Genomic DNA, 9,842 nt, shown 5'->3' with positions numbered 1-9,842 from the left:
CTAAAAAACGTTGACTGACAGAACAGACCTCGCATATTTCTTTCGTTGTGATGCAGTACACCCACCACCCGAGAATCCACCAGCTATAGTATGGATCTCGCCGTGAATGGGTACCTCGTGCTGTTGTTCCTCAGTGCTCGCCTGTTGTGACCCTGACGATTGGTCTGCTCGTTTCTCCAGCAAATAATCCTTCAAAAACCCGCACTTCACCAACTCAGCGAGTTGGTGTCCCAAAGCCAAACACGAGTTAATGGAATGGCCAAAGCTCTTGTGGAACTCACACCATACATCGGGTTTTGGCCCCAACACCTTATCCGTCGTCTTCTCAGGCACTTTAAGCCTGGCTGCAATATTTGGAACGGCAATCAAATCAGCCAGTTCCATCACGAACTCATACCTTGGAGGACGATTAAATTCCCTAGGCTGCCCTGGTCCCTTCCCCTTGTTTTTCCTTGGATCATAAGGATGATGCGTCCTCTTATCCTTCTTCTCAGCCGCCGCCTCCATCACCCTCTGCGCTTGTGCCCTGGCCTGAACTCGTGGTTTAGCCGGGGCTGCGTTTCCCCTCTTCTCAGAAACTTCGCTCTCAGCGGCGATATGAGCCACAACACGTTGCCGGATTTCAGCAAACGTGGCGGAGTGGCTCCTAATCAACGATTCGCTAAACGGTCTAGGCAACACGCCCATTTTGAAGGCGTGAATGAACATGTCTCCATCTTTACCTGACAAACGAACGATCTGAGCCCCAAATCTGTTCAGATACTCCTTTAAAGACTCCCCCTGATACTGTCTCACATCAAACAAGTCGTAAGACACCAGTGGCGGCGCCTTGTTCACTATATATTGCTCAACAAACATCTTGGAAAACTGTTGGAAGGTGGTAATGTGACCAGTAGGTAAACTAACAAACCATTCCAGTGCTGTACCAGTGAGGGTACTCATGAATACTTTGCAATAAACTACATCTGAACCACCAGAGAGCATCATCTGCGTGTGAAACGCAGTGAGATGAGCCTCAGGATCCTCTACTATGGTGAAGGATGCTTTCACCGCCACCGTATTTGCAGGGACCACCGTGTCTAAGATCTCCTGAGAAAACGGCATTGGAAAGTTACGCGGCGGAGACGGGGGTGCAGCTTGGTTCCCAACCTCACGCTCCTTTTGCCCTTGAAGGGCTTTACGTAACTCTTCATTGACTATGTTAAGCTCTTCATTTCTAGCCCGAGAGGCTACCAGTGCTTCGTGCAGTCTCTCTTGTTCAGAACGTGACGCAGCCACGTTCTCCTGCAATGCTCTCATCATCTCCATTATCTGCGCCATAGTTACAGCGCCCTCCTCGGTTGACGGTGCGACTGAACTGGATCGTGTTGTCCTCATCCTTTCTCGATAAACTTCAGAAAGACTCACCACAATCACAGAATTATGTAGTCACAAACGCTTTGAACCAAGACTCTGAAAATGTCGATCGCCACGACAATCCCTTGACTCAGACTTCAAGCAACCAACAAACACACAACTCCAAGAAAATCCGTACGAGACTCCAAACTCTTCAAACAAACTTCAGAGAGGTGGTTGATCCGGCAATCAATCGGTCAACCTTCCTTCGAACTTAAAGAATCTCCAAGAAATCGATCAAACCAGCAAACAATCGATCCAAACGTCCAAAAACCTTCGCAATTACTCACTACCTCAGAGTAACCGTTAAAATCTTTGAAACGAAATTTAACGAAGTGATTGATCCAGCAATCAATCGATAGAAACTTCAACAACTCAAAGAAACTTCAATTTGATGATTAAAATTCCAAACAAACGGTGGAAACACCAGAAAACCGACTGCGACAGCGAGCAATCAAACAGGTATCACCGAAACTTCAATAAACTCGAACTGTGGTTGGGAATCACCTTTTACACAGCCCCACAGTGGGCACCTGAGATCCGCCCAGTTGACTACACGCAAGAATGCTGCCTCGTCACGATCTTTACTCACCAGCTACAACGCCACATGCACTTCAAATCCTTGCTCCAGAATTCTTCTGCTAGAACGTGAAATGACAGAATGGCGCCACTGCGGCACTCCGAAGCTCAAGTCAACAACAAGAACACCAAAAACTCAGAGAAACTAGACTCTTTGGAACCGCGCTCAAGTGCTCTCTGTGAGAAAATGAATCGTAATGAAATGCGTACCTTGTAATTCTGTTAAGTTCAGCTTTTATACCTGGGATTTTCTGATGGAAACCGTCCAGCCTCAAAACTTTCGGCCAAGAAGATAGACGAAGATCGAGTTTTAATGAAGAGTTTGTAAAGTCTTTTTCTTCTTCTTAGCCTTGTAAAAATTGTATAGAGTAGTTAGGAAGTTTTGGGCCTTGTATTTTGGGCCAAAGTAGAGAAAGATGTAAATAGAAAACAAAGTAATGTGTAAAATAGTAAAAGACGGGTGCAAATAGAAATGTAGGCAAGGAAGGCATGAGTCTCCACATGTCTTCTCCTTAATGGAGAGGATTTGCACCAATAAGGTGGTGACACTTGTCACACTCTCATTTGAGAGTTTTTGAGAGACTTTATCCTATAAATAGGAGTCTCTTATACATGTATTTCTTTAACTTGGAATTAGTAATGAAATGCTGCCTAGTTTTGGTCATTCTACTTGTTCTTAAGTTCTCCCTAGGTTAGTCTCCTTCAAGACTTAGCCTAGACTTTTTCCTAGGGAGTTGGCCTTACCTCTCACTCTCTCAAATTCCTAACTCCACTTCAATCCATAGAAACTCCTCTTGAGTTTCTTTAATGCTTCCGCTCATCATATCTCCTTCATCATTCATCCAAAGAAGAAATTACAAAGATCACTAATAGAAGAAGAGCGTTTTTCCATCATTTGATATTCAGAGCTATGGTTGTAAGATCTTTTTTTTTTTTTTCTAAATTCCGTGTTGTTCATAATGTTCTTGATTGTCTTGAATGTTTATCGATTGATTTTGTGTTTTTTTGTCTTTTTGTTGGTTCAAATTAATTGTTCTTACTTGAACCTTCATGTATGTGCTTTTAGGTGTTCTTGTGTGTGTGCTTTTGAATTTTTTGAGTTTTCTTCAAATTTGTTCGGTGAAATTTTCATATAATTGAGTCATTTTGATTTTATAACCATATATGTTTAGTCAAAATTTGTCATAAATATAATTGAGTCATTTTGATTTTATAATCATATATGTTTAGTCAAAATTTGTCATAAACATTTTGAATTTTTTTTCAAATTTCTTCACAGATTAGAGCTCTTTAGTGCTTTTGATTTTCATTTTTGAGTTCATAAATTGCTACTAGATCATTAGCAATTTTTCTTTGAGTTAGGTTTCCATTATTATTCTCTCAAAATTCATTTTCGAAAATTCTCGAAAAAATTTCCGAAAATTGTTCGTGGTTCTAAAAGAAATTTCCAGGTGTGAAGAGTAATTTGGATTTGTTTGTGAGATCTCATTCGATCTGTGGTGCGAATAGCAGTTCTGAATCCGTTTGTATTGTCAAAATTTCACGAAAATCTGTTGCACGTTCACGTTCACGTTCATATGCGTTTTCAATCCGTTCATCTTGTTCTTCATTCTTGATGTGATTTTGAAAACGTGTGAGCAGAGTTTGGTGCGAAGGTGAGAAACATAAGTTTGACGAAGAATTTGTTCGGTGTGAAATCTAATTGAAGCGGTGTGGTGTTGGAGGAATCACAAACGGAGGTGTTTTGCGGTTTTTGGCAAACGAAATTGGTGTAAGGAGGTTTTGCGGCTTCCGGCGAACATAATCAGTGGACAGAGGTTTTTGCGGTTTCCAGTGACCTAAATCAGCGAGGAGTTGTGTTTTCCGGCGACCTAAATCGTTGAAACTGTGAGTTTCCGGTGCGTTTTCATCTACATTCTTCATTCTCTGAAACGATTTTTAAATCAAGTGATTGGAGAACACTGAATGAGATATTGCGGTAAGGAGATTTGAACCGCCGAAATCAGAATTTGCTTGAGATTTGGTGCGTTGCTGGAAGAATCAGTAACAGAGGAGTTTCAATTTTCCGGCGAAATCGGTTAACGGAGAAGACGATCGATTTGAAGCGATTTGCTGGAGAATTTGAGATTCAGGGAGCACGAACTAAAAAGGAACTGTAGTGTTTCGTATGAATTGATTCATTGCAGCCAAGGTGTTTGTTCATAAGCATGAATTAGAATCGTGTGAGCTGAAGGTGTAGCGAAGTCCAGTGGCATTCAGTTTCTGTGAATTGAAGAGGTGCGTTCAATTACATTTACGTGCAATTTTAATTACAATTGTTCTGTTCTGTTAATCTTCGAAATAAGAGAAGTTGAGTAGTGGAGTGGTTGATCTGAGACGGTGTAATTTTGATTCAGTGTAGTTTGTGTTGAGTAGTTGGAATAGGCATTCCATCAAACACTTTGGTGTTCTATACTGAATTGAAGGATTTCCTGTGGTGATTCAATTGGACCAACAACTAATTCAACATAAACAAGTTATTGGCAATTGATTTAACAGTGTAGTAATTGTTTTGATGTAGATTTGGGTGCAGAAGTTTTATGGTTTGGCTATTTTGGTACAAAATCCTGCACATAATTGGTGTATATTGTTGAATAGTTCGCAGCTGCACAATTTTAATCTTTTGATTAGTGTAATTTGGTGGTATAATTTTGTGCATTGAAACTGTTTATGAATTGATCACGATGTTGTGATGTAGTATGATGACTTGAATTGTTTGCATCATTTGGTTCATAATTGGTGTTTATGATGCAATGCTTAATTGAGTAAAATTCCGGTGCATAATTGGTTGGTGTATTGATCCAGAGATTTAATTAAAATTGCCTCATTGAATGCAAGAAAAGTGAGATAGAGAAAGCAAAGTGCGTAAACTAAATTGGTTCAATTTTGTTGAAGCAAGAATTTTACTGGTGCAAGTCTTGATGCAGAATTTTCCGGTTTAGCTTGTGAAATTGGCAAAGTGAAGCTGTTGGTGAATTTTGAAATTGTAATTGACAAGCGTAGGTCTTCATACTAGCTGTTCTGATTCAGATTTGATTGCTTGAAATTGTTGATCATTTTGTGGCAGATTTTAATTAAATAAAAAAAAGTATGTCTGCATTTGAATTCAATTTGTGAATTACAAATTCATTGAAGCTGATGCAGTGAATTGTGGGGTCCGTAAATTTGAAGAATTTGATGAGAAATGGTGTGCCGAAGGTGCAGCGTGAATCAAGTACTACCAAGGTGTGCAATTAATTGAAGAAATTAAAGTAGAATCAGTGAAAGCAAATTGGAAATTGTTGAATCGGTGAAAGCGTGATTGTGGGTGCTTTTAACTAACCAAAAATTACTTATGTGTTGAGTAATTAGAAGTGTGTATTGGCAGCTACTGGAATTTGCAATCACACGGTGGGACCCATGCTTTAAAGTTAAATGCAATTTGTTGAATAATAAGGGAGCGTAAATTTTGGTGAGAAATTTGGCAATTGGAGTTCCTTAGCACGGGACCTGCGAGAATTGAGTTCTTTGGACCAAGCTATATTGGGCAACAACATTTTGGATTTCATGGTCTACTAAGAATTTTCATCATTCTTTGTTTTAATTTTGTAATCCATTCTAGTGTCTATCTTTAGGTGTTTTCTTTTGAGTGCCTATTTTCTTGAAAACTTTTAATTTTTTGCTTGTCTTGATTTTATGGATAATCTTTGTGTTTGTCATCTCTAATCTCCTTTGAGTTTGACTCTTCAAATTGAGCTTTTATTGCTTTTATTATTGACCTCTTGAAGTGGAATATACCTTGAATTTGTTCTTTGTGAGAATTGAGCTAACTTCTAGGTAGCATCCTAAGAGAAGGAAAAAGACTTTGCAAGGGGTACTCACCTTTGGAGGACAAACAAGTAAAGGCTTGGAGAGAAACACTTGTGAGAGAAGAGAAGAAAACTTTGAAGATTTTTTTTTTTTAAAATTTTGTGTGATTTCAATTGTTTTGTAATTTGGCCATTATCTTTACTTTAGGTGTCTTGGAAGAGCCTTTGGTGTTCTTCCATCTCCTACAAGTTTTCTTTAATTTTCTTATTAGATACACGCTTTAGACGGTGAGTGTGTCTTGAAGGTTCACAAGTGCCAACAATCCTCACCATTAGGAGTCGTCTAGTTTAAATTTTTGCAATTTAAATTCTTAGTTTTTAAAAACATTATTTTAGTTTCTTTCTTTAGAAAACTCTTTGTTTGTGTTGAAGAAGTTTTCATTGGAAGGAGATTTGTGAAGTGCATTGGGATAAGTTCTGGCTAGGAAAGACTTGGTACTTAAGAGTGTCCATTGTGACTCACCTCTCTTTCCTGGGAATTTACCTTGTGTGCTAAACTCACTTTCCTTCTTGTGAAAAATCTTTTAAATACAAAGCTTAATATGTCTATGTATACTTATCATCATAGTAGAAAAAAGATTTATAACCCTCATTATCAAAAAAAGGAAGGGATGCGTTTTGAGCCTAGAAGTTTATATTATTCTACCGAGCCTGAAGTATACATTCCTTACTTTGATGGAAATAAAAATGTTGAAGCATATTTAGAATGGGAAACAAAAGTTGATCAAATCTTTGAAAAACAAATTGGATGAATTTAGCAGATTTTCCATGGCTACCCTAAGTTTTCAAGAATATGCTAGGTCTTGGTGGACAAAAAGGGAAATTGATGTTATAAATGGCAGAAAATCAGAAGTACTTAATTGGGATGAGTTGAAGATGTGTATGAGAAGAAAGTATGTTCCACCTTCATATGTGAAAAAGAAAAAGCTTAGAGAAGAAATGAAAGAGCTTGTAGAAAAAGGAAGAAATTGTATATACAGAGAAAAAGAATGTTAGAAGAGAAAAGGAGTTTAGAGAAAAATTCCAAGCTCTTGTCAGAAAGAAAGAAGAGAAGGAGAAAAAGGAAAGTACAAAAAACTCTTTTTCTGGAGTTGAATCAGATATCGATAACATTTTATCTTCTCTAGAAAACCCTTGTGAGGATATGCTTGAAGAAAAATCTATGTTTGGAGTTGAACCAGATATAAATATAAATATTTCCTCCACAAAAAATACAGAAGAATGTTTGATTGAAAAGGAAGAAGAGCAAACCCACAAAGAAGAAGAGCCTTTTATGACACCCCCTCAAAGCATGGCTGAGAAAGAATCCTTAAAGGGGGATTACAATACTTTGAACTCTTCTTTTCAATTATATAATGCTCATTCTTCTTTACAAAAATATAAAAAGCTAAACTTTGTGATGTTGTTGCCTAGCGTGGAATATAAACAACACAAAGTGAACAAAAATATTTTTGAAAGGGGCCTTATGTTTTTCTTTAAAAAGAAATTTAAAGATAAAAGGCCTTATTTTTGTTTAGTTTTCTTTTGTTTTAATTTTCTTTTAGAAAAGAAATTTATCTCATGTTTGTTTGATGTTGTTTATTATAGATTGACATTTGACCCAGGAGGAAAACATCAAATAAATAGAGGCTGTTGTCATTGAGCATCATTCAGATCTGAGGACAGATCCTTCTCAAGAGGGAGGGGATGATGGAAACCGTCCAACCTCAAAACTTTCGGCCAAGAAGATAGACGAAGATCGAGTTTTAATGAAGAGTTTGTAAAGTCTTTTTCTTCTTCTTAGCCTTGTAAAAATTGTATAGAGTAGTTAGGAAGTTTTGGGCCTTGTATTTTGGGCCAAAGTAGAGAAAGATGTAAATAGAAAACAAAGTAATGTGTAAAATAGTAAAAGACGGGTGCAAATAGAAATGTAGGCAAGGAAGGCATGAGTCTCCACATGTCTTCTCCTTAATGGAGAGGATTTGCACCAATAAGGTGGTGACACTTGTCACACTCTCATTTGAGAGTTTTTGAGAGACTTTATCCTATAAATAGGAGTCTCTTATACATGTATTTCTTTAACTTGGAATTAGTAATGAAATGCTGCCTAGTTTTGGCCATTCTACTTGTTCTTAAGTTCTCCCTAGGTTAGTCTCTTTCAAGACTTAGCCTAGACTTTTTCCTAGTGAGTTGGCCTTACCTCTCACTCTCACAAATTCCTAACTCCACTTCAATCCATGGAAACTCCTCTTGAGTTTCTTTAATGCTTCCGCTCATCATATCTCCTTCATCATTCATCCAAAGAAGAAATTACAAAGATCACTAATAGAAGAAGAGCGTTTTTCCATCATTTTCTCTCTCCAGACAGTTACACTTTGGACACGTGGCTCGCATCTAACTCTACTCGTGTCATCATCTGGGCGGAGGTAACTTAAGCGTCATTTCTATGTATCTCGTTACACGAGTAAGTTGCCCATACAAGGAAATAACGTAGCGCATAACACACCCTGGAGTGCACACTGAGAGGGCAAGTACTGGGATGCAACAAAGTACACCTTCTCTGTTGTATTGCTTGTTGCAAGTGCCACCTTCTTTACTGTCACGCCATGCATGTTCTAGCTAAGGAAACCTTGTCATCAATGAATGTCTATTCTGGGCAACCCCATCACCGATGAGCAAGCTGCTCCCTCCAACTCACCTCTCATGCTAGGACATGAGCATCTTGTATCTCAACTTTCTATGTTTTGTGTTGATGCTAATAAACATATCTACCGAACTTATACACCCGAACTTCCCAACAACTTTAACTAAGCTTTACCGAAACACCCAACGATGTGCTTCTTACGAAGATCTCTGACCACCTGATCTTCCATTACCTAACACGGAGATGAAATGAAAATCTGGTGACAACCGACTATGTACGCTGAAGAATGCCGCTTCCACAAACGGTGACTATGTTAACTTCTAAGCCACTCATCTTTCTCTTGACCACGTATCCCGCCAAGTACGCCCTACATAGTCACTCGTTGTCCACGTCATCACACCCAATGACCTGATCAGTACAATAACTACTATATACTATATAGTGACTCATCTATCAAATATATACAATAAATTCATGCAACTAGCACAAAACAAAATAGGTTCAATTCTTTTCATGCTAATTTCTTGAAAATCAATGTCTATCATAATTATATAGTATCTAGAGACTCATCTATCAAATATATACAATAAATTAATGCAACTACGAGAAAAAACTAGTTTCAAGTCTTTTCACACTAATTTCTTGAAAATGTTTATCACTACTATACACTATCTAGAGACTCATGTATGAAATATATACAATAAATTTATGCAACTAACAGAAAAAAAATAGTTTCAAGTCTTTTCATGCTAAATTCTTGAAAATAAATGTCTATCACTATTATATACTATATACAAATTCATGTATCAAATACATACAATAAATTCATGCAACTACCATAAAAAACTAGTTTCAAGTCTTTGCATGCTAATTTCTTGGAAATCAATGTCTATCATTACTATTTATTATCTACAGACTCATGTATCCAATATATACAATAAATTCATGCAACTACCACAAAAAAACTAGTTTATAGTCTTTTCACGCTAATTTCTTGAAAATAAATGTCTATCACGACTATCTACTATCTAGAGACTCATCTATCAAATATATACAATAAATTCATGCAACTAGCACAAAAAACACTAGTTTCAAGTCTTTTCATGCTAATATCTTGAGAATAAATGTTTATCACTATTATATAGTATCTAGAGACTTATCTAGCACATATATACAATAAATTCATGCAACGACAACAAAAAAACTAGTCTAAAGTTTTTTCATGCTAATTTCTTGAAAATCATTGTCTATCACTATTATATATTATGTAGAGACTCATGTATTAAATATATACAATAAATGCATGCAACTACCACAAAAAACTAGTTTCAAGTCTTTTCGTGCTAATTTCTTGAAAA

At 37.2% G+C, this 9,842-nt stretch overlaps 1 protein-coding gene and 1 long non-coding RNA gene across 2 annotated transcripts; one reads left to right on the top strand and one right to left on the bottom strand.

The window, feature by feature from the left end:
- On the bottom strand, window positions 1-1,320 carry LOC137839286 (uncharacterized). Its single transcript, XM_068648407.1, has one exon. It carries the CDS (start codon window positions 1,318-1,320, stop codon window positions 1-3), a length of 1,320 nt encoding a protein of 439 aa, XP_068504508.1.
- A 1,944-nt stretch (window positions 1,321-3,264) lies between these two features.
- On the top strand, window positions 3,265-5,583 carry LOC137806830 (uncharacterized). Its single transcript, XR_011080426.1, has 2 exons — window positions 3,265-4,251; window positions 5,158-5,583. It is a non-coding gene; the product is annotated as an uncharacterized lncRNA (long non-coding RNA).
- Window positions 5,584-9,842: the final 4,259 nt, after the last annotated feature.

This window comes from Phaseolus vulgaris, chromosome 3 (genome assembly GCF_000499845.2).
Source record: "Phaseolus vulgaris cultivar G19833 chromosome 3, P. vulgaris v2.0, whole genome shotgun sequence".
Taxonomy (NCBI): domain Eukaryota; kingdom Viridiplantae; phylum Streptophyta; class Magnoliopsida; order Fabales; family Fabaceae; genus Phaseolus; species Phaseolus vulgaris.
This window is presented reverse-complemented; position numbering and strand designations above follow the sequence as displayed.